Below are 26,238 nucleotides of genomic sequence, written 5' to 3' on the forward strand. Positions count from 1 at the left end.
ATATATATATATATATACATACATATATATACATATATATATATATATAGATAGATAGATATAGATATATGTATCAAATTCTAAGTGAAACTCAGTTTACCTGATTTTTCAACCAAAATCAAATTTGCCAGAGTTTTCATTGTTTTCTTGTTTTCTTTCATTTAATATTTTATTGTTTATTTTTATTAAATAATGTAAATATAGTTACTAACTTGTCAATGAAGTGATATCTAAAAACATAAAGAGCAAATAAACAATAAACAAAAAAAACAAAAAAATACTATTTAATCAACAAGCAAAAAATAAAAACAGAAAAAAAACAAAACAACAACAACATGAAAAATATGGAGGGCAACATATAATAACTAAAAATCACAAAAAATAATAAGTCAAAATAAATAACTCAATAAAACTATTATATTTATATTATAAAAAAGCACTAATTAAAATATAACTTTAAACAAAGGAAAGAGTTTATGAAACTACTTTTTTTTTATAAAACTGTTTTTTACAATCATTGCTATATATTATGTATTTATTCAATTTTTTTTACTTATTTAGTTTTAAACAAACTTTTTTTCAACAAGCATATAAAATGTATAATGAACACTATTTCCATTAAAAGCAATAATTATAATAAAATAAAAGCAATAATTACAAATAATAATAATAATAATAAAAATTAGGAAAAAAATGACTCTTTAAAACATATAAAACAAATTTTATTCAAAAGTAAATTTCAAATGTTAGTTATAAAATACTAACTTAAAATAGTAACTTAGATATTCACTTTAAATAATAACTTAGATATTCATTTAAAATGATTACTTAAAAAGATAATCATTTTAAACGTAAACTAGGACACAAACCCTCAACTAAAAACTTCACCTTGTCACGAGTATTTTCGAGCTTAATCATTCTTTCTTTTGAACTTGTAATTTTCATCTTAAGAGTGTTGCACTCTTGCTCAAGTCCAGTCTGTTGTACAGTTTTTGAAGCATGTTCATTTTCTAAATTTGTTAACTTGTTTGCTAATAACTTCATTTTATTCTTTAAGCAAAAACCTTTTTCTTTTATTCCTTCAATGTCATCTTTTATCTTTAACAACTCAGCTTCCACTGCTGTAACCTTATGTAAAATACTGCTATTTTCCTCTTTTACAATCAAAAATAAATTGAAAAAGAAATTAGAGCATTAATAATAGATTATGAATTATAATACGCAATACAATAATAAATACAATCTAAAATATAATTACAAATATATTGAAAAAAAACTGAAATTTTATCCACCACCAATATTTTATTAAAAAAAAAAAAAAAAAACTTTAATAAATTTTGTACATTGTTTATGTCATATATTTATGTATATAAATAATGCTAAATGTATTTATTTTTTTCACTGTCGATTTCTGTTGATTGCTTTTGCTTTTTCTATATCTTGCTATTTATTTTTGCCTAACTAATATATGTAACATATAATAAAGGGTTTAATATTGTATACACTGCGACCATTTTCTATAGACGCATGTGGATTATGTCTTAAAAACGTACTTAACTTTATTTTTATAGTGTATTTCATTAAATTGTAAATAAAGTATCAAAAAATAACGAAAATTATCAAAAAATAATATCAAATTTGAAAAAAGGTCAATCATAAATGAATTAAGTTCAAAAGATAGTTGACTATTTTCTATAGACGCAGTTCACATTTTTTAACAAATCTATCCAAAAAAATGTTTTTATCACATTTTTAGTACTCGATTGGACCTCCTTTTCGCTCAATTACTTGATAAATTTGTTTTGGCATACTTTCCACCAAGTTTTCTAGCACCTTTGGCTCCATATCCTCCCAGCATTCCGATACCGCTACTTTTAGCTCTGCCACAGAGTTATATTGCTTCTGGTCAGCATAGATACGTCTTACAATGATTCCCCAGATGTTTTCAACAGGATTCAAATCTGGACTGCGAGCAGGCCACCACATTCGCTCAATTTTTTTAGCTTCAAACCAAGCTTTAGTCTCGTTACTAGTGTGAATGCTGGCGTTGTCTTGTTGAAAAACAAACTATTTGCGTCGATATTTGTTTTTAAATGGAATCAAACATAATTTTACCACATCAATGAATTCAGAACTTTTCATTTTGCAAGATGTAAATGCTAAATTTAACTTTCCTGTTGCACAAAACCCAAGCCAAACCATCAAAGATCCACCACCGAAATTCCTTGTCGAAAAATATTTGGGTTCTTTCCTCAAATCACGCCAGTAGCCACTAAAGCCATCAGGCCCATCAAGATTAAACTTTTTCTCGTCTGAAAAAATCACCTGGTATTGAAAACAAAAATATTCAGCTATTTAGACATCTTAAGTATTCATGAGAATTTAATCTAAAATTTCATACTTGTTCCCAAACGCGTGTCATGTTTTCACGGGCAAATTCCATCCGTTTCTGTTTGTGAACGAGCTTTAAATTTGGTGCTTTATTCATTTTTGATCGTACTATGAGTGGGATGTCTTAAAGAACTTTTCTAATCGTCTCCTTGCAAACATTTAAACCCAAATCTGACTTAATTGTTTTCAAACTTCTTGATGAATTTGATGCGAGTCGAACAATTCTGCGCTTTTCACGTTCTGAAACCCTAGATTTCTTTGGTTTCCTCTTGATTGTTGCATAATCTGTTGGATTTTTCAAGAAATTACGGATAACGTGATCTGATCTCTTCAATCTTCTAGCAATTTCTCGATTTGGAACTTTTTCTCGATGATAAGCCAATATTTGACCTTTTTCAATATCGGTAAGGACCTTTCCTTTCAGCATTTGATTAAGTTCAACTTAATTTCGACTCACAAGATAAAAAATACTACAGAATATAAGAAATTTGCAACAAAACTCGTAAAAACTTTAGTGCGTCTATAGAAAATTGCCATGTGAATATTAAAAATTTAAATTTTTTAATACAATCAAGACAATTAATAATCAGATGCATAATGGATCATTGTTTTCTTACATACACTTATTCAAAAGTACCGTTAGAACAATTTTATTACCACTGTAACACTGTAAATTCGCCAAATTCTACGTGCGTCTATAGAAAATGGTCGCAGTGTATAATAGTTTATGTATATTTTTTTAAGTAAGTTTGCATTTATTTTGCTTATCTATTCTCTCACATCTTTGTTAACTTACGTTATTAAAATTTGCGTTTTTTTGTACATTTGTTCTCTCACCCGTTTATTCTCTCTTTTTTTTTAGTTTTTGTTAACCTTACTCCTTTAATATTATTGTTCTAATTCTGATTATTTTAGTATAGTTGTTCCATTGACATTTTTTTTATTACTTGTTTTATTGTAGTTTACTTATTATTTCCTTGTCTTAATATTATTTTCTTTCACTTGTTTATTTTATAAAGTTGTCAACCCACTGACTAGTTTTTAACTATATGAGTGACACCAAACCTACTTTTGTAAATTACAACTAAAATTTTAATTTTTAATTTCATACTTGAATAAATGAATAAAAAAAAAGTTTAAATAAAGACTGTACACTATTTTATTGATAATGATCACTGTTGTAAAAAAAAAACGAAATATTGCTTGATGTCATGACGCAGAAAAATCCTTAGGGGGTTTGATTGTACTATCATTGGTGGTTACTGGGATATAAGTCCCTAAATCTGGTTGCATTGTCCGCAGAAGAAAATCCATTTTCAAATTTGCATAAAATTGCATTAAAAAAAACTGTAATATATTTAACTATAGAGCAATAAAACTTATCTTTTTTATAACTTTTACTTTTGTCCACTTCATAAATTTTGATAGGTGGTGTTAAATAAGCTGTCTTAAGAATATACGAGCTATCTGCACCAAAAAAAGTAATTAAAAAAATTGAATTTGCTTTTTTATAAAGTATTACGATAAAATTTTAGGAAAAAGCTTTAGCATTAAATGTTCAAACTGTTTCTTTCATAGATTTAGCAAATAATATGTCAAATTAAGCAAAAAACCGCAAGGAGAACTGGAAGACGGTTTGCTTCTTGTGTCTTGGCAAGACTAGTCGCTTTTCAATCAGCTTTATGACAGAAAAAGTGCAATAAATTTTAAAGCAGCCAATTGACTTTAATGATCCAAAAGCCCCAACTGGCATTTGTGAGCATTGCTGCTCAAACCTTAGGAGGCTTAGGGAGGGAAAGCTTCAAACCCAACCACAGCTGTTTGACTTCTCCACTATCAAAGTTTGTCTGTTACAAGAGATTCGGTTTGTGACACAATTCTCCACATCCAGTCTTGACAACAAAAAACCTGAAGCAAATTAAAACTCAGTTAAAAGAAGATGATCTCAATGCTTTTCAATTGTTGGTAAGGGTCTCCTACACAATTGCTCAAAGTCTACCTTGCAAAAGAATTTAGGAGAAGTTGTGTCAAAGGACTCTTTGGCAGCTGAAAGAGTTGCAACATAATTCATTGCCAAAAAAGAAGCTTCACCCCATGGAAAAATTCCTCTTATTAGACCAAAAGGAATAAGAGGCCACCCTATTACAATTCTTCTAAGTAACATTGTATTAGATATTTAAAGTTTTATCTTCTTTTTAAGTCCATGTAATGCATAATAATGTAAAATCTCTCTTAATTATTTACAAGGTTCATCATCAAGAGCAGAAATACTTTCCAATAAAAGATCAGAACTGACAGCAATAGATCTTGTTTATATGCAACACAACGTAGGGTTGTCCAATTCTGGTGTGAAAAAGCTGGTGTCAACACTAAATCAAGTTGTTCCAAGTCAGATGTTGAAAAGACCTTTCTATCAAAGTTTGAGATTCAACAAAGGATCTTGCAAAGTGTGGATCTTGAAGAACTTTTGAATCAATCAAAAGAGATTACCAAGCATTCAATGTGGTTGGTACATAAAGAAAGCAAGTTCATTCAGTAACTCTGTTTATGATGAACCATTTGTCCTTGATGTGTTTCCACCCATTGAGTTTCATCTGTTGCTTGGTATCGTAAATCATCTTTAACAGTCTCTCTCAAAGATTTAAATAAATGCTCCTGAATGGCTGGCATTACTTCATATTCAACAGTAGCCATTTGGTGGGCAACTGGCTAGAAATAAATGCAGGAAGCTTTGAAGAATCTGGATGTTTTGGAGAGATTGACACAGCAGCACTCCTTCTTTCCAGCTGTTTCCTTTAATGACATGCTAAGGAAAATCAATGGTGTTGTCTATGCTTGATTTGGCAATGCTCTTGATGACAACTATGCTGAAAAAATTGAGCAATTCGAATCTCCTGTTTACAATTTCAGGAAACCACAATTACTCCCAAGGTTCGTGCTGTTGTTGACCATATTTTACAAATCAAACTTTCACTTTATTTTGTCAGAATTAAAGAAAATTGTTAATTACCAGTGATTTTACTGCATAATTATTTTTGTTATGTTTTAGGGATGAATAAAAATTCTTAAAACCAACTTTGTTAGTTGCAATTTTATGCAACATTTGAAAATGGATTTTCTTCCATGGACGGTGTAACCAGATTTAGGGATTTATATCCCAGTAACCATCAATGATAGTACAACCATATTCCTAAAGGATTTTTTTAGGTTATGACATCAAGCAATAGCTTATTTTTTTTACAACAGTGATATACACACAGTAAAAAATATAATACTAACATAATGGTTACATAATTGTAAGTGAAAAATTTAGTGTTATGTTTACTATTCTGTAGTTTAAAAATGTCTTAGCGTTATTTTACCCAAAATTATTTTTATATTCATTTGCCTATGAAAGGTGTAATGTTTTAATACCCATTATGTTAGATAAATTACATATTAATATGACATCATAGAAATATTTATAAAAAACCTCAAGCAACTTTTATATTAACACTGTTTATTAGTATATGTTTATATATGTATATTTCATATATGTTTATATATGTATATTATATATATGATTATATATGTATATTTATGGTTACTGAGGCTCATACTTTTAATATATATTGTTGCTAATATAATTGATTGGTTTCCATTTAATATTATTAAACAATGTTGTCATATTTAAATCTGTTAATTTTATACAGACATAAAATTATAAAGATGAATAATATATGAGTAATGATACTTTTTACAAAGCCTCAGTAGTTTTTTGCATGTTTTCTAAAAGTTCATATTTATAATATGCGATATTAATAATGTTAGATTATAATATGATATTGTAGTTTAATACATATTTTATAGTAATATAATGTAAACTAATAACATTTTTAGGTTTTATTTGATTATTTTAATATATATATATATATATATATATATATATATATATATATATATATATATATATATATATATATATATATACGTAAGTGTATATATATGAATAAAGAAAATATCTTTATATTATTATGTATAATATATATTAATATATATATATTATATATATATATATATTATTATAATATATTATATATATATAAATATATATATATAAAAATATATACATATAAATATATATATATATATATATATATATATACACTCGCGAGCAAAAAAAAGTGAACAGTACAATTTTTCAGTAAATTATGTATTATTAATCAATTAAAAATATAATACATAAAATATAACATATCGCTTATGTTAAATACATATACATACACATATATACGACTCATTTTGAAAAAAAAAAATTAATATTTTGTGTGGCCACCACCATTTTTCATCACTTCATTTAATCGACGCGGCATGGACTCAATTAAATTTTATGGCTGCCCAAAGATCATCCAAAGATGAAATATTATTTTTATGGACCTCTTTATCCATATAGTCCCACAAATTTTCAATGGGATTAAGGTCTGGACTTTGGGCAGGCCAATTTTCCAAAGGAAGATATTGTTATCCTTGAGCCATTTTTTAACTTGTTTAGACGTATGGCAAGGAGCATTGTCATGTTGAAATTTAATTTCATCCTCTTCTAATTCTTCCAGTGTGGGCAGCAAAGATTTTTGTAGAATACTAATGTATTCTTTGGAATTTATTCGTAATCCATCTTCGACTTTATGCAATCTGCCCACACCTTTGGCAGAAAAACAACCCCAAACCATAATTCCAAGATTACCCTTTACCGTTTGGTGAATACAATCTGGATTTAATTGTTCGTTCTTACGTCTAATGCACATCTGTGGACGATCTGAATGCAAACAAAATCGTGATTCATCTGACCATAATATTTTTGTCCAGTCTGTGTTTTTATTATATTTTACCCAAGCTAACCTTGCCTTTTTATGGCGTGCTGTAAGAAGAGGTACTTTTTTACATGGGTGTATTTTGAACCCCTAATCTTTAAGACGCCTCGAAATTGTCCATCGGCTAACCTTTTTATCATCAGAACACGTAAAAGTTTCTGCGATATACGCCATAGTGGTTTTTCGATTTTTTAAAACATTCAATTTTAACTTGTGACAATCTCTTTCCGTCATTTTTCTTGGTCTGCCAGAACCTTTTTTTCTAGCTGTTGTTTTATTGATTTTCTGACGTGAAAGTATCTTGTGAACTCCACCAACACTAATGTTTACACTTTAAGCTTTCATAATTTGAATAATTTGGCGTATCGATTTACCGGACGCACTCATTCCAACAATGATTCCTTTTTGTTCCATTGTTAAATGAGGTCCTCTGTGAAAGAAAAATGATAATATTTTTAGAGTAATACATGAAGAAAATATTTATTTAATGATAAACTGTATTCTAAATGAATATTTTTTTTTTTCAAAAGAATCCAATAACATCAAAATTAAAGGGAATTTTTCATTTTGAATAAGTTAGAGGCATAAATAATAACCAAAATAAAAATTAAAAAAATTACCTTTTATTTGGAGACATTTTTTTCCTTTTATTTTTTATAATAATAATATAGCGATAATACATCATATTTTACCCACGCTCTAATATCAACTTCAGATTTTGCTGACAACGTTCACTGTATTCATATCTAATGTTTATTCATGTTTTCTTTGAAAGATAAACGTAAATTCTTTGATAGTACAAACAAAAATAAACAAGCTTGTATGAGTTTCTGCCCAGAGCACTTTCATTTTATGCGTAAGCAGTCGCTGTTCACTTTTTTTTGCTCGCCAGTGTATATATATATATATATTAGGGTGGTCCTTAAAAATGAAAAGTTGAAATGTTGTGCTCCAACCCCCTAGAATTGTTCGTTTATATGATAAGATGTTTGTGTAAAAATATTTATACATTTGGTTGATGTTTAGAGGTCGCCCAAGCATGTTCTATAAATGTTATTTTGGCTTATTTAAAAAAAAAATTAGTTTATGAAACTTGTTCATGAAACATTGAAACTAATCAACACTTTCACCTTGTGGTCGATTCAGGTGTTTAGTAATATCAACCATCAACTAATTAAGTAATAAGTATTCTTTGATGCATGTTGGTTGACGTCATTTAGCATAAACGTCATTTTTCAAAATATTAATGCGTGTTTTGTGAGATAATTACCAGTTAATGCAATAGAAACGTCTCACTATCTGCAATTCAACTCAGTAAATACAATACAAGGAGTCAAAGGAATTTTCAAACCAGGAATAGTGAGTATAAATTTATTGTTTCATTTTGTTTTTTGCTCCTTGACCAGTTGAAATTGTATTGCGTCATTCGTTGTATTTGTAGGCAGCACAAAAAATCAATTGCTGTAATTTTTTTTATGCATTGAAAGCAATTTACTACTTATTAATTTTGCATCACTCAACACTTTCTACAATTAATATGAATTTCATGAGCGATTGACCATTTTATCATTTTAAGAAATAGCCTATGGGCCTAATGCATGTCCCATCGCACTGTGTGAACTTTATTTGTTCTTTATTTCACTTTGTAGGCGAAACATGACAACACGTAGTAAGTCGGCACTATATCTCCTGGGTGAACCAACTACTGCAGTTTCCAGCATCCGCCTTGCATCAAATGGTGAAGCACTAGGGCTTTTCTGTCATCATCATCTCAATCTTGGACTCACAACACGCCAAGCATCATCGTATGTGATTGAAGAGGTGACAAAAGTCTGGAACATTGCTGGTATTCCAACTTGCCGGAAGGATCATGCCATTGCCAAGTTGGAGCTACTGTATAAGGAATGGTCAACTCTGAAAAAGCACAAAACACGCCAGTCGGAGTCGCATACATCAAATGAAACCCAATTTTGTGGCAAAATGAACGATCTCCTTGATATCGCTCACGCTAACGCTGTCACGATGATAAAAATCCAGGAAGATCTCGAGTTTCTTGCCGCACAGCGGGAACCTGGTCGACGAGGTTATATGGGCTCAATCGACACAGCACTGGTAGCCAAGGAAGAACGGAAGGCAAAGCGTACTGAGCTGGAAAATGCTAGAAGAAAACGAGCGAAGGACCAATGGGCTCAGGCTTCAGCCAGTGCAGTGTTGGATGAAAAAGACTACATCAGTGAAGAAGAGCGCATCGATGATGATGGTGAATTCAGTGCGCATAAGTTCTGTACTCCACCAAAAAAAAAAATAAGAGCAACGAAAAAAGTAATAACACCTCAGTTAGCTGCTGCATTAGATCGCACCAAAACAAAAAAAAGCGACAGGAAAGCCACTTTCGTCATTGCTGAAACTGCTCAAAGTTTGGGATATGACATCAGCGACCTCAGTATAAACCGTAGCACTATAAAGCGTGGACGTGAGAGATATCGGTCGGAAATTGCAGCAGCTTTGAAGAACAATTTGTCAAGTGATGTACCGTTGACAGTACATTGGGATGGCAAGTTAATGCAGGATCTTTGTGGCAAAGATCATGTTGACCGCCTTCCAATAATAGTTACAGGTTTTGGTGTCTGTCAGTTGTTGAAGGTAAGCAAGATGGTTGGTGGAACAGGAAAAAATCAGGCGTCAGCGGTAGTCCAAGCACTTCAAGAGTGGAGAGTCCAAGATCGTGTTATTGGAATGTGTTTCGACACAACCAGCTCAAATACTGGAATTCACATTGGGGCCTGTGTTGAAATTGAGCGAGCACTTGGCAAGGATTTGCTGTACTTGGCATGTCGCCATCATATAATGGAGCTGTTGGCCGGAGCTGCATTTACAGCAAGCCTTACCCCCTCGTCTGCCCCAGAGGTTCTGCTTTTTAAAAGATTTCAGCAGAAATGGTCCGTTTTGGATCAGACAAAGTATGAGACAGGCTCAGAGTTGGGTGAAATTCTGTACGCAGTGAAGCAGGAAACACTGGAATTTGCTCATAGCCAGTTGCTCTGTGAGTCAGTGCGAGACGACTATTGTGAACTCCTCCAGCTGTCCATCATCTTCCTCGGAGGTTCACCCGATCCTGCATATATCTGAAAAGCCTGGTTCACTGCACCACTGGATGCCAGCGCTCCTCGTAATGACCTTCAACTGCTTCAGAATCTCTACAGCTACAGGCAGTTTGACGAAAAAATTGCCATAGCTACTTGCAAGAAGCTTGAACATCACTTGTGGTATCTGTCGGAATATTTAGTGGGCCTTGCCTTTTTCGATCCAAACATTTCATCCGAGACAAAACGAAACATGGTGGATGCACTACAGTCCAAACAATCTGTTCAACCTGGTCCAAAACGAATCATTCTAAAAGCCAGCGAGTCATCGCAACACAACTTAGAGGACTTCGTAACTTCAAACACTCGTGATCTTCTCAGCAGTCTCCACATTGGTTCTGATTTCTTTGTGCGCGGACCCCGAAACATGGGAAGGCAGAGATGATTACAAGCAAAGCACAACAATTGTGAACAAACTTCTGGTCACAAATGACAATGCTGAACGGGGTGTAGCTCTTGTGCAGGAGTTAAATAAACTCATAACCCATGATGAGGACCAGTTCCAATTCCTTCTGCAAGTTGTGGCCGATCACCGACGTCGCTACCCGGATTGCCTCAAGTCAACACTGCAGGCACAGACTGTCTTATAGGCCTGCTAATTTAGTCATTACTGTGGTGATTTTGAACATTGAACAATTACAACACACTACACTAGTAATACTATATCTCTACACTGCCATTACATTAACTCTGAGTTACAAACACTAATAAGAATACTGTTGAACTGTCACTTCAGTCAATTACTCTTTTCGGAATAATCGTAATCGGTGTTCATGTTTGCTATACCCTATAAAAAGACAAGCTGGGCGACCTCACAACACTGTCTGATTGCATAAATATTTTTTGCAGGCTCTCTTGTTACCCAAAGGAACATTTTAAAAGGGTGGGAGCTTAACATTTCAAAAAAAAAATTTTTTTATTGCTTTAAGGACCACCCTAATATATATATATGCATGTATGTATATATATAAATACATATATATATATATATATATATATATATATATATATATATTTATATATATATATATATATATATATATATATATATATATATATATATATATATATATATATATATATATATATATATATATATATATATATAATATATATTATAACAACAATAATCTAAGTATTTGTCTTGCAGTTTTAGAAATAAAATAAAACTAAAGGTAAATTGAAAAATTGGGCCTCAATTGCGAAGAGAGGATTAATTTAGAACAGAGCAATTGTTACCTTAATTAAGGACATTGGAAAGTGAGAAAATAGTGTTTTTACCTTTGATATGTCTACTAATGTCTTAATAGAGAAAGCAGATTGATACTTAAAACCAAAAAGAGTTTGACTTCAAATAATTAAATGATCTATTTAGAAAAATAAGGATAATTAAAAATATAATCAAAAGAGTTTATCATTTTAAACCCAGGAACAATGCACTAAGCAGTCCGGTTTTAAAAGAGTTAACCAATAATACAAACAGCATAGAAATTTTGAAAGCTGATAGAAAGCTGATAGAAACCATCCCTATCACCTGACTGTTTTAATATATCTTTTACTAATATTCGTGGTTTGCAAAGCAACCTTCCATCAGTTGAATATTAACTATTACAAAATTCAATAGACTTGCTTGCTCTTAATGAGACTAATTTAAATTTTGCTATTCCTTATTCTGATCTCAGTGTTGATGGGTACTATCTTTTGATTCGCAAAGACACCACTAGTCACATGCTTGGCTTGGGGCATACATGCGCATTGATTCACCTATTTGTTTTGAAATCAGGTTCGAACCCATTCTTTTATATGCTTCAGCTTAGCAACTCCTCAGTCTATCATTCTTTTTTCTCTTTGTTCGTTGTTTGTTTCTCTTTGTTCGTTATCGTTTTCCTTCTTGCCAAGACTGCACTCTTTTAGATGTAATTTCTGATCAAATTGACCATGCCCTCTTTCTTTACCCCTCTACCAATATTGTTGGGATTCTTTTTATGACAGTCCTTGGGCTGATGTCTCCTACCTCTCAGCTGAAAAATGTGCTTCCTACGTAACCTTGATTCAGGCAGGAATGGAAGCTTTTATTCCTTCTTGATGGTTCCAAGTCAAGCCTCATTCTACTCCACAGTTTTTACCCTCTTGTGCAGCTGGTATATCTATTTGCATTCATTTTTTTCAACCTTTTAGCAAGAACAGTTCTCTCAGACAACAAACAGCTATTTATTATTGCAAAAAATTGATGTAAAAAGGTGCTTTCAGTTGCTAAGCTCCATTATTCTCTGTTCACTAAATCTTGTTTTCTCTATTCACTAAATCTCAGAAGTTAGGCTCTAGAGACTTTTGGAAAACCTTCAAGAGCATTGTTAACAAAGGAAGTTCTAACATTCCGTCTCACATTCATGGAACTGATCTTATTATCTCTAGCTAGGATAAGGCAGAACTGTTTGCAAAGATCTTTTTTCTGAATTCTCTTCCTCATTCTACTGTCAGACAATCGATATAGTTTTGATCCTCACTCTTGGGCTGATTTGCTGACTGCTAAGACTGAAAGATTTTCTTGTGCATTAAATGGAGGCGGAGAGGCTAGGGCTATTGCTCTGGACAAAAACATTTGGCATGCAGGTCTTCTCCATAAATGTCATATGGTGTATCTGGGAAAGTTTTTGAGATTACCAAATTGTTTCTTTCTAACCACTTTATTAAAGTCATCCTTGAAAGCCAACATTCTTCTTTATTTCCAGTAACTTCTGGGGTACCTTAAGGTTCTATCCTGTTTGTTTTCTTATCAAAATATATAAATACATACATACATACATACATACATACATACATACATACATACATACATACATACATACATACATACATACATATATATAGAGACGTAATAAAAAATGCCTCCTTTAATTTAATCTGAGCCCCTAAATTACTTCTCCTTCCCCTCTCCCCCCCCCCCACCCTGTCCCTTCTATTTCTTGAAATTAAAAATTATATATGAAGACAAAAAACTTTAAATTCTTAAACACAATTTTGATTTCATGACATAGAAGCCTATGTAAATGCCTTAATTTAAACCCTTAATTTAAAGTCGATGTAGCATCACTCCCTTCTATGCACTCTGTAATCAGTCGATGTACTTATTAAAGCCCCTAGCACTATTTATGCAGTTTATTATTTCATTTATTAAAAGTTGGTTGGCCTGGGCCTTAAATTATTCTGCCCCCTTCCTCCATGGCTGTGGACCTTTCGCTATGCCACTGTATCTCTCCTATGCTCGCTATGTTACTATATCCCTACTGTATACACACACTCTCTCTCTCTCTCTCTCTCTCTCTCTCTCTCTCTCTCTATATATATATATATATATATATATATATATATATATATATATATATATATATATATATATATATATATATATATATATATATATATATATATATATATATATACTTATTAAATATATATATATATATTATTAGATTAGTTGAAATAAAAATAAAATATATATTAATTACCTTGAACAAGTTTTATCTCTTTATTTATTGATTGAAATTGTGAAATATAATAGTGTACTTCTTTTTCTTTATTTTTAAGCTCTAATTGAATTTTGGAAGCTTGAACTTTATCAATAATTGACAATAAACTTTTGTTCTGTTCTGATCCTGTTACTTGACAACTACATATAATACAATGAGTTTGTCCAGATAAACATGATAAACAAATAGAATGACCACAAGGGACCATAATGTAAGGCTCATTTTTTTCTTTCCACATTAGGGTGTCACATTTAGGGCAAAAATGGTTAGGAATATCTTGATCAGACTTGAAACCTTTAGATGATCTAGATTTAATACTTTCAGAATTTTCAAAAGAAACAATAAAATCTGAGTTACCAGTATCTGTTGCAAAAGCATCATTATGATCAAAGTGTTTTTGTACATCAGTTAAAACATTAACTAGTTTAGTATCAGTAAAGCTTGACATATTAACATTTAAAAAACCTTTATAAGAATAATTTAGCAAATTATCAGTTAACTGATCTGCACTTGTTTTTATACCAGGCTTTATAGAAATTTGATTTACATGGGTACTATTTAAAGATATTTTTGGTTTTAGTTTCAGTTTGTTTTTCTGTGTCTCGTGGCTGTTGTGAAATTTTATTGCTTTTGTTGTTTGTGATGATTTTATGGATGTTTGCAAAGGCTGATAATCACTTTTCTTACGAATAACAAACCCATTATAATTCGAACAAGTTGATGCCCATAATATTGGAGTTGATTGCTCTTGTTTAGTGTATGTAGAAACCAAGGTGGTTGTCAAATTTTGAGAGTTCAAAGCTTGAGGGTGAGATGATTTTGGATTATAAAGACCATCTTTCCTTTTGTTTTGTCCAAAAACATAGGCTTGTTTTCGTATTTTTTTTACAGGTGTTATAGATTTTTTTGTTGTCATTATAGTACAGCAATGATAATTATACATAAAATTAACATCAAATCATTTTTAACCATGATCAATATTGTCTTTATAATAATACTTGTAAAAAATTATTATCATATATAAAATCATAATAACATTGTAAACAAACAAATCATTAGTAAAAACGTCAGCCAACTTAAAATAAAGTATGCTTAAGAATTATAAGAAAAAAACTGCAAAAAATGTAAAAACCTTAAAATAAATAAGTGTACTTTTCCAAATATTTGGAATTATTGTAAATTAAAAATAAAAACAATCAAACAAATTTATAAAATTTACTTAAATTTTTCACATATTTTCAAACACACTTAATTGATTATATTAATGAAAATCAAAATTGCAAAATTCTTCTAAAAATATTTTTTTTCATATAAAATATTTTTGCCTGCCTTACAATTTCCTTCTAAATAATATCTAAACACTTCATACTTAATGTTTCTTTTCCTAATACCTCCTAAACATTTTTTGCTCTTATTCTGAATTTATTCTATAAAAATATAGTAATAGTTTTTTTTTAATCTATAAATAAGTTATTGACTTTTTTATTTTTTCCGATAACTCATGCATCACCTGTTATTCCTATGTGTTAAAACCATTATTGGTGAAGAAAATTGATAATTAAAAAATTTGTAAACAAAAATAAAAATAAATTTTGTAAAAAAGTTGCTTACTAGCTAATAAGCATCAAATAGCAAAACCTTTTGGTATTCTTTTAACCTTTTAAAACAGGTTGGCGCATAATAACCGAAAAAGTAACTAATGACTGCACAAAAATATCTCTTGACAAAGTTTTCTACAAAACTTTGCAAAAAAACTAAGCTAATAATTTTATAGGTTTAATAGAGTGAAATGTTTATCCAAAGAATGCAAAAATTTACTAAATCTAACTTATTATTAAATATAATTACATACTTTTAATTGAATTTATTAATTAAATAATACAACTAGATATAATTTACTTATATTCTAAGATACAAACATACTGTTGATAATTATAAGATGGTTGTATTTCAATTAAAAAAAGGTGTTGAACATATTTATTACGAAATTTGATGTTGATTAAATTTCAAACATATCAATATTTTTATAAAAAATAAAATCAAAGTTACAAAAAATAGTAACCTTCATAACCTTTATAGCAACCACATAACTTATGAAAAAAAAAAAAACTTTTGGTACAGTAAATTTGATAAATAACATTAATAAAATGCTATGCAATATTTTATAAAATTTCAGAATAAATTTAAAGAATGTTTGTAGAATAAATAAAAACTTTAGTTAACATGTTTCTTTTTTTTATACTCAGAACTTTTTTTTATAATCCAGCTATATTTATTTTAATTAATGACTCATTTTATCGACATCAACTATCTCTTCGTAATCTTTATAATATTCGGAAAAAAAAACTCTGCACTATTTGATTTTTTTTGAATCTTGGTGCTCATCATCAGTTGCTGTTATGATTGCTTCATCAGCTAAAAAAAAAAAAAATAGAAATAAGTTATAACCAACTAATTATAATATAAATATAAAGTAGACTAAATCAAGTAGGGCAATCATATACTTTTAATAAGTTCTTAAAACACAATCTATGACTTTAAAACACAAAACTTGACTAGAAAAACGCTAAGCAAAGAAACAAATCAAGATAAGTATCATCAGAAACACGGTCAGTCCCTTTATTATCAAGCATAGTACGCTCTTTCACTGTGATTGGTCCTTCATGCCTTAAACACTTTCATTAATATATTTATTATTAACGTATTAGAAAATAAAAAAAAATCATAAAATTTATCATTTTTATTTCAGAAATGTCAGATAACTTCCCTTAACTTCCATTTTATTAACTTTTCTTCTTGTTAATAATAATTGACAGCAAAAACTTTTGTAAACTTTTAAAACAGAGTTTAAAATTCACTTACTACAAAAAGGAATTTCTAATATTTGAAAAATTAATTTGAATGAATTAAAAAGAAAAAGAAAATAATAATAATTATTGTGAAATTTGGTCTTGTGAAAACTTCAGTTATAGAAAACATACTTCCTTAAATGCATACGTCATATTTAAAATTTCATATAATTTTTACACAAATCAATAGCCTAAAACATTTGGAAATTTCCGGAAACCTAAAGGAGTTTTAATTGAATTTCCTGAATTCTGGGAAATTCCTGGGTAAAACTTATCTATGCATGAAAAGAAAAAAAGTTTTCGAAACTGCTTCATATCTAGAAAGTATCTGCCCAAACACAACACTGCACTTTGATTGTAAATGTATTTATCACCAAGAATATCAAGTGTTAGTGTTGTATAAAAGTTACAAGCATTAGATCTATTAGACGGAAAGCAGATACTGTTGTTAAGTTGTAACAGATATTCTCAAAAAATGCAATTTATAGAAGACTATAAAAATGATTGTAGCAAACACTATCAATGTAAACACTGAAAGAAGAGATGGAATTGCCAGTTAGTTACAAAGAAGGTTTACTGAAAAGAAACTGAAAGAACAACAATTCATTGGTTGTCAACATCATGTTACCTAATTTCGAATATCGACTTGTTTCTCCACGCAGTGGCCTTGTTCGTCAAGGTTCCTGTTTTGGAGTTATAGAGTTGAGAGAGGGTTATAACCACAAGTAGCCCCCTCATCTGTAGTGGCCTTAGGGAGGTGAATTAACATAAAAACAAAAAAAAACAAAAAAAAAAGATCTGTTTATCCTGGAAGTTATAAAGAACTACAAACAGCTCAGGAAGAATTTCAAGAATGATTGAGAAGAAGTGATTACTAAAACAGCATGATGGCATGATATGAAATTTCTATTTCAGTTAACTCAGGTATTCAATTTTTTTAAAGAACCTGAAGAATTCACTAAAGTGATGTTTAAAAAAATACCTAAATTAAATAGGGTAAGATGCAATTCCCAAGCAATACGCAATACTAGCAATACTTTTAAACAATACACAATAACGGGTGATGCGGAAGATATCGGACAAATCCTAATTTCATTATTTGAGCATAATAATTAGTTTTTGTAGTTTTATGCCTAGGCATAAACGTTCTATAAAATATAAACTTTATTATTTGAAACACAATTATTTAAAATGAGGTTAAATGCAGCTGAACGAAAATCTTTTCGAAAGCGACTAAAAATGTTTCTTGTAAATAAACCTAATATTAAAAAAAAATAAATCGTAAATCATTTTGAAAAGGAAGGATTTGCTCAAAGTACAATATATGATAACCTAAAAAGACTTGAAATTGTTGAATCGTTTTCTGATAGAAAGCACCCTGGTCGTCCGACATCCTGAACTAGAGAAAAGAAAGCCGAATTAACGAGACTTGTCAACAATCAAAAAAGGGGTCAGTCGGAGAAAAATAGAAATTAAATTCGGTGTAAATCAATCAACAATTGGTCGTCAGTTAAAAAAATGAATATTAAATATAGAAAACGTGAAAAGACTTCAAAATACACTATAGAACAACAAATAAAGGCAAAGAAAAGAAGCAGGAAACTAGTTAACCAACTCTATAATACAAAATCGCTTCTAGTCATCGATGACGAAAAATACTTTTGCTTTGCAGGGGACAACATGCCTGGAAATTCTGGATACTACACAAACAACAAAAAGACATGCCCAGAAAGTGTTCATTTTATAGGAAAAGAGAAATTTCCAAAAAAATTATTAATGTGGATAGCCATATCTGACCGTGGTATGTCCGAGCCATTGTTTCGCACTTCCAAGGCTGTAGCGATCAATTCATCAATCTATATTAACGAATGTTTCAAAAAACGACTTCTTCCATTTATTCACAAGTATCATGGAGACTTTAACTATTTATTTTGGCCAGATTTAGCAAGTTCTCATTATTCTAAAGATTTTCTAAATTGGATGAACCAATATGTCTACTACGTTGATAAAGAATCCAATCCCCCAGATGTGCCTCAAGCACGACCAATTGAAAATTTTTGGGGACATTTGGCACAGAAGTTTTACGAGGGAGATTGGCAAGCTTCAACAGAGCAAGTTTTGATTGATCGCATTAAACTAAAACTACAAGAAATTGATTTAAACTTTTTACAGTCGCATATGAAAGGCGTCAGAGCAAAATTGAGATCAATTGCAGATGGTAGTGTTTTTTCATATAAAAAATAATATATTTTTATTAAAAGATAAATGCTTTGTTTAAAAAAAATATAATAGTAGTTTGTTTTTTTATTTATAAATAAATTATTGACGTTTTTATTTTGTCTGATAACTTCCGCATCACCCGTTACTTTTGGCATCTATTCTACTACTAGAAAAAAGAGACTCACTACTTGACATATGTAGATTCATCTCTTACAAATGGGAGGACCATTGGGTAATGTAGTTGATTATTGGAAGCTATGTAGTAGCTTGCACAGTCTCGAAAAAGCGTTAAACTCAGTGAAAAAGTTTGTGAATCAGGAACAATTAAGACTGAAAATTTCCAGAAAAATCAGTGTGCAGAACAAGTAATCAAGTGTGTTCAAGATCTTTTTAACATCTGTAAAAAGAAAGAGAACCTTCGGCTTAGACTTGATTTTTGTCTAACAAAATATTTGTATATTAGGCTGTAGTAGAGCTGTATACTACCCAATTTATTTTCGATATATAGGGGAGAGTGTGTATGAAAGAGCCAGTTTTAAAATGGCGTGAAAAAAACTCAATTGTAATAATTTTTTTTTTTTTTTTTAATTCAATATTTACATTATTGGGTAATATTATAAAACTAAAATAAATCGGATAACAATGCTAATAATCTATCATACACCTGTTTTAAAAAAAGAAAGAAAACAGCTCTTTCATAACTTTCATTTCTTTTATATATTTCATATAGCTCTTTCATGTGTCAATGAAAGAGCAACCTCTGTGCCATGAATAAGCCGTAACTTTTTTCGAACGGCTATCAGCCGTAACTTTTTTTTGAACACTATCAAGTCTGTTAAAAATATTAAATTGTTCTATAGACTTCTCAAAATCAGATTGTACTTAAAGTTTCATAACTCTATGATAATCAATGAAAAAACAAACGATAAAACAGCTTTAATAATAGTTTTACAAATTATTCAAAATCAAAAAATTAAATGAGAATGAGAATAATGAAATAACATAATAAGAAAAATACATAATAATATAATAAATACATAATAGATAATAATAAATGAATCAAACAATACAAAAAAAGTTTTAAAAAATTATTTAAACTTTAAAAAAAAAATGACTTTTTCAGAACTTTGACTTTTAAAAATTTTATTAAATACTATTTTAAATTCAAACGGAGCTATGTTTTACAACTTCATGAAAAGTCATTAAAACAACTAATTTCGATAGAATAAGCTCAATGAAGCATTACGAAAAATATATGAAGTCATTAAAGCGCAAAACAATTATTTAAGTATAAAGAAAAAGTAATTAAAAAAGTCGGCTTATTCATAGCATAAACAGTCGGCTCTTTCAAAAAATTGTTTGGTTAAATACATAACCTTAAATTAAACAATTTTGACAAAAGCTTTAATCTAATATTTTTTGTGTAAATGAAGGGCAAATATATATATAAAAATGCAGCATGTTTCTTTTATCGAATAAAACATTACACTTAATCTTAAAAATAAATAAGTAAACCACCAAAAAATTACTTTTCATTTTCAAAATCTTTAGTGCTCCCTTATGACACTATTTATTTTAGAAGAACTGTGGGTTATTTTTTGTGGGTTACAGGTATTTAGTGTTGCCACACAAAGAGTTAAATACAATAAGTATCGGATGCCAATAAGTTAGAAATAATGGTATTGGCTTCTTCAAAACCTGGCTCTTTCATACACACTCTACCCTACAGTAGCTTTTCATACTTGTAGAATTGTTATTTAAGTTTGCAATTTTATAATTATTTGTAACTTAGTTACAAAAGCTACATAATCACTCTCCAATTAAAAAAATTAGAAATGAAAAATTGTAAAATTGTTTGAAATAAGAAATAAAGTTTGTTTGAAACATCAATAAAGACTCATCAGAAATGATGAGTCTTTTTAAATGAAACATGAAATGAAAAAAATTTGATAAGTGATTTTCTAGTAATACGCAGGCATAGGCAAATATAGCCTTATTTTTATTAAGTGAAACATCGTTAGAACCATTGATTAGAATAATGAAAAAAAATTTTGATTAGTCAGTTTTCTTTGAAGATCTTTCATTAATTTAAGAGCAATAAAGTCAATAAATACTCCACATGTTTTTTCATTTTTGTAAGCTTGACCAAAGACTACACCAAGCTTCACTTCTAATTTCTTTGGGTATAGGCAAAATGACAGTTCTTTTTTTGCTATAAAGTAAACAACCTTAAATTTCTTTTTTGTCAAATCCAAGTCTTTACTATTCATGGTTTGAATACAAGATAAAATATCTTTTTGCCGCATTTTCTGCTGCAACTCATTTAGTTTTTCAACTTGATTGCACAAATTCATGTTTCAATGGCACTTGACCTCAATTGTATTTTTTTTTTGTTAAAGCAACTTTTTATTTTTTGTTAAAACAAAATTTTATTTTTTGGTTAGAGAAAAAAAAAAAAGGATTGCTGAATAACTTTTTATTTTATTTTAATATTTCCAAACTTGGTTCAAGAAAAGAGGAAGGGGTAAACAGATTCTATTTGTTGACTCAACGCATGGGTTTGCTTATGTCTCTATTTTTATGACTAAGCAAATCATTCTATTATCTCCTAATGAGAGTAAAGTTCTTAAGTACTGTCTATGCTTTGAGTCAAGTTCTTTAAAGAACTTAAAAATGAATAAAGTACCAAAAACTATAAAATACAAAAAACCATTGTCATCACCAAGTTCTCTAAACCTATCATTCACTAATATTTGTGGTTTTTTAAGAAACTTCAAATCTTCCTTTAATTTGTAAAGACTCCAATAGTCACAAGCTTGGCCTGGACATTAACATTCGTAAGAATTCACCCATTTGTCGGAAAACTAGGTTCGAATCCACAGACAATTCTTTTATGTGCTTTCGTTTAGCACCACTTCACTCGATTGCTTTTCTCTTTGTTATATATCACTCTCCTTCATCTCAAGACTGCACTCTTTTTGATGATATTTCTGATCAAATTGACCAAGCCCTCTCTTTATCCATCAGCCAATATTGTTGTTGTCGGTGACTTTAATGCTCATCACACTGAATGGTTTGGCTGCAGTGTCAGTGACTCTGCAGGCATTAAAGCCAACAACTTTTGCCCTTCTCAATTCCTAACTCAAATAGTCAACATTCCAACTCACTTTCCAGACAACCAGAATCATTTACCTCCTCTACTCGACTTATGTCTTGTTTCTGATCCTAGTCAGTGGTCAGTCTCTCCACATTCACCCTTAGGTGCTTCTAATCACGGATTGATCTCTCTAAAACTATTATCTCATTCTTCTTCATCATTTGAATCCCCCTATCATCTTACAACTACCTTAAAGATGACTGGGACTCTTTCAGCAATTTTCTTCATGATGGCCCTTGGATAGAAGTCTTTTGTCTTCCTGCTGACAAATGTGCTTCATATCTAACTTCCTGGAGTCAGGCTGGCATGGAATCTTTTATTCCCTCTGGACAATTCCAGGTCAAGCCTCACTCTTCTCCATGGTTTTCCTCACATTGTGCTGCTGCAATTTCCAATCGAAACTGTTACTTTCATATCTATCAGCAAAAAATTTCTCCGAAAAACAGACATCTGTTTATTACTGCTTGGAACCATTGTCAAAAGGTTTTGTCTAACACCAAAGCCCGCTATTCTCAGGTTATGAAATTTTGTATTTCATCACAAAAATAAGGCTCTCGTGACTTCTGGAGAATCTTTAATAGTATGAATAATAAGGGCAAATCTGTTGTTCCACCTTTCTTGTATGCTTAAGACCCTGTCACCTCACTTGAAGAAAAAGGTGAATTGTTTGTTAAAAATTTTTCATCAATATCATATCTCGACTCCACTAGTTGTGTTCTACCTGAGTTAGTTGTCAAACAGGTTGATCCATTGCTTGATATTTGTATTACTCCAGCTTCTGTATCTAAAGTGATTTCCTGCTTAGACACTTCTACAGCTTGTGGTCCGGACAACATACCAGTTATAGTCTTGCAGAAGTATTCTCCGGAGCTGTAATCTATACTTTAAAAAATATTTAACAAGTGCCTATAAGAGTCTTGTTTTCCAGCCTGCTGGAAAGCGGCATCTGTTATCCCTATCTTCAAAAATTCTGGAGAGCGATCTGATTTGTCTAACTACCGCCCATAAGTCTTCTTCCTATCATAAGCAAGGTTTTTGAATCCTTAATTAACACTTAATTTTTTATTTTGAATCTGATAACTTACTTTCTGACCATAAATATGAATTTCGACCTTCTTGCTCTACAGCTGATTTGCTAACAGTAATAACCAATAGGCCTTATCATACATTAGATAAAGGTGGAGAGATTAAGGCATTTCTAAAGCCTTTGATAAAGCTTGGCATGCTGGTCTTCTCCATAAGCTTTCTTCTTACAGTGTATATGGTAACATCTTTAAGATTATTGAATCTTTCTTTTTTAATCATAGTATAAAAGTTGCCCTTGATGGACAGCAATCTTCTTCATATTCTGTAACTTCAGTGGTTCCTCAAAGTTCAATCTTTGGCCCTATACTCTTTTTAATTTTTATTAACAATCTTCCAGAAATTCTCACATCTAAGGTGGCATTGTTCGCTGATGATACTACCATTTATTCTTGTCATGATAAGAAGCCAACACTCTCTCAAACATCTCACTTCTGCTACAGCATGGGGCTCATAGTGGCTGGTGAACTTTAATTCAGATAAAACTCAATTATACTCAGCCAATCATTATCGCAATAATTTAGATCTTCCTATATTTATGAACAGTAATGTACTCGGTGAGTCATCTACCCTTCATCTTCTAGGATTAACTCTTACTTCTGATTTTTCTTGGAAACCATATATCAAATCTGTTGCAAAATTAGCATTAGCTAAGGTTGCATCTTTTTATCAAGCTCAACACTTTCTTACTCCAGATTCTATTCTTTATCTCTATAATTCTCAAATCCGTCCTTGTATGGAATACTGTTGCCATATCTAAGGCAGATCTGCGGTAGTGGTGTTGTGGTAAAGCGCTCGCTTCATAAGCGAGAGGTTTGGAGTTCGATCCCCACCACGTCCCTGGTAGTACCGCGATCAACTTGTTTCTCCGTGCAGCGGCCTTGTTCGTCAAGGTTCATGTTTCGGAGTTATAGAGTTGAGAGGGTTATAACCACTATTAAGTAGCCTCCTCATCTGTAGAGGCCTTCTTGGCCTTGAGGAGGTGAATAATAATAAAAAAATAAAAATAAAAATAAAAATAAAAAAAAAAAAAAAAAAAAAAAAAGATCTTCTAATGATGTCCTTTCTCTTTTAGACAAGGTGCAAAAACGCATTTTAAAAATAGTTGGACCTGCTCTTGCAGCCAACCTCTAACCATTATCACATTGTCGTAATGTTGCTTCTCTTTCTCTTTTCTACAATTACTATAATTACTAGTCTAAAGAGCTAGTGTCTCTTGTGCCATCTACTAAAATTCATCCTTGTGTTACTCGTCATTCAATTAAGCCTCATCCTTTTTTTGTGACTCAAAAACTTCCTCTAGTTTTTTTCTTCGAACATCAGTTCTTTGGAATTTGCTTCCTTTATTTTGCTTTCCTGATTCATACAAATTGCAATCTTTTAAGTCATCTGTCATTCATTATCTTGCTCTACAATCTTCATTTTTTCTCTTCCAATAACTTCCAACTCTCAATGCTTGCAGCTTTGTTGGAAGTAAAGATGTAAAAAAAATAATAACAATAATATGCTTGGCATATTATTGTTATTTTTAAACTCTGCATTTCAGCGCAAATGTTAACTTTTCTAGATTTTATTTAATTTCATTTAAAAGAATTCAAAATAGTACATCAATCAAAAGCATTTTTTTGCTTGTTTAATATAAATTCTGCGTTTTTTTAAATTACTGTTTTTGAACTAAAGATTGTTATTTTAACGTTAAATTAATTACCTAAAGACTCTTTTTTAAATGTTTATTTTTTTATTATAAAAAGTGTGACAAATTTGATTAGCTGTAATTTTGAGAGTTCAAAGTATCATTTTTTCCAAAAAGTTGATCATTCATCGTTGATCAGTCAACGATGAATGATCAACTTTTATTTCAAACACTGATAGAATATATCTATCTATAATATATGTATATGTATATATATATATATATATATATATATATATATATATATATATATATATATATATATATATATATATATATATATTTTCATTATAATATAATAAATATACATAAATACACATTTCACAAAGACACAGAGTGTAAATGTAAAAGCAGTTTGCAGGATTTTCTAACCCCTAACCCTAACCCTAACCCTGACGGATTGCACATAAGTGTATTTGTTTGATCTCAAAGCAATCTTGAAAGTTACAAATTGAAAAATCATTGTGGTTAAAAATAAATAAAATTTTATAACTAAAAAATCATTTTAAATAAGTCTTTTCATTCTGAATATAATATTGCAAAATGCTATAAAATTTTTATAACTTTATATTTTTATTTATGGGAAGATTTTAAATTTTTTAGAAATATATTATATATATATAGATATAAATACAGTAAAATTGCCTAAGTTTGTTCAGCTTGAACTTTGCTATATAAATATCATAACCAATAACAGTTTTGAATGACGGCTTTAAACATTCATATCTCAGGTACAAATAAACGTTTTTTTATTTTTATTTTTTTCTAAATTATACAGACAATTTATATTGTAAAAATAAAATAAAAATAAAAACCAACATTCAATATTTTATTTTAAACACCAACAGCTAGTTTGAACAAATTTTTATTACTATTTCATAAGTTTGTCACTATATACAGCCCAATCAATACATTCCAATTAACAAATTGCAATAAAAATATTGCAATCAACATATTCCAATCAACACATTGTGTTATTACAAATTTAACATCCATACAACACACCATAATAAGATATCACAATACTTCAAACTTACCATCAAAAATTACAAAAACTATTTTCCTAATAATACTTTATAATAAAATTATGAAACAAAATGTTACAATTTTGAAATTTTTTTAATTTCTAAATAAATCATATTAGTATTTGCTATTAAATTTTTTTTTGCGTGTAAATGGTTCGCATGCATTTTTCAAAATCGATATTTCACTACATTTTTGTTAATTTTTGTTTTTATTGTTTAGTGACATCTTGTTGCATAATTTATAAAGTGACCGAAGTTTTAAAAACTGTTTAAAAAAAGTGATCAAAATTTTAGCTT

General features: G+C 30.0%; 3 protein-coding genes across 4 annotated transcripts in view; all 3 read right to left on the reverse strand.

Annotated features, from left to right (window-relative positions):
• The window catches only part of LOC105847298 (uncharacterized), a 26,551-nt gene extending 25,525 nt beyond the window's left edge, over positions 1-1,026 (reverse strand). The window contains exons 1-2 of one of the 2 annotated variants that reach the window (XM_065809743.1): positions 889-1,026; positions 101-230 (exon numbers count right to left, since the gene is read on the reverse strand). In XM_065809743.1, the coding sequence (XP_065665815.1) occupies positions 101-161 (61 nt within the window). In that variant the 5' untranslated portion in view covers positions 162-230; positions 889-1,026. The remainder of the gene's footprint in view (positions 1-100; positions 231-888) is intronic. The other variant, XM_065809744.1, reaches the window with a different exon arrangement.
• On the reverse strand, positions 689-14,913 carry LOC124805766 (uncharacterized). The gene is made up of 2 exons (XM_065809745.1): positions 13,894-14,913; positions 689-1,154 (listed from the first exon to the last, which is right to left on the reverse strand). The coding sequence occupies exons 1-2, from the start codon at positions 14,855-14,857 to the stop codon at positions 841-843; spliced, it is 1,278 nt and encodes a 425-aa protein (XP_065665817.1). The 5' UTR covers positions 14,858-14,913; the 3' UTR covers positions 689-840.
• An 882-nt stretch (positions 14,914-15,795) lies between these two features.
• The window catches only part of LOC100206114 (endoplasmic reticulum junction formation protein lunapark-A), a 61,218-nt gene continuing 50,775 nt past the window's right edge, over positions 15,796-26,238 (reverse strand). Inside the window, exon 13 of the mRNA XM_065809746.1 lies at positions 15,796-16,329. Within this exon, the coding sequence (XP_065665818.1) occupies positions 16,268-16,329 (62 nt within the window). The 3' untranslated portion in view covers positions 15,796-16,267. The remainder of the gene's footprint in view (positions 16,330-26,238) is intronic.

Source organism: Hydra vulgaris, chromosome 11 (assembly GCF_038396675.1).
Source record: "Hydra vulgaris chromosome 11, alternate assembly HydraT2T_AEP".
Taxonomy (NCBI): Eukaryota; Metazoa; Cnidaria; class Hydrozoa; order Anthoathecata; family Hydridae; genus Hydra; species Hydra vulgaris.

Bases quoted from the DNA above. Each gene is read 5' to 3' on its own strand.
- LOC124805766 (XM_065809745.1), bottom strand. From the start codon at position 14,857: ATGTATAATTATCATTGCTGTACTATAATGACAACAAAAAAATCTATA. The intron at 1,155-13,893 runs GTAATTAATATA...TGATTGTAAAAG, and splicing joins AGAGATAAAACTTGTTCAAG to AGGAAAATAGCAGTATTTTA.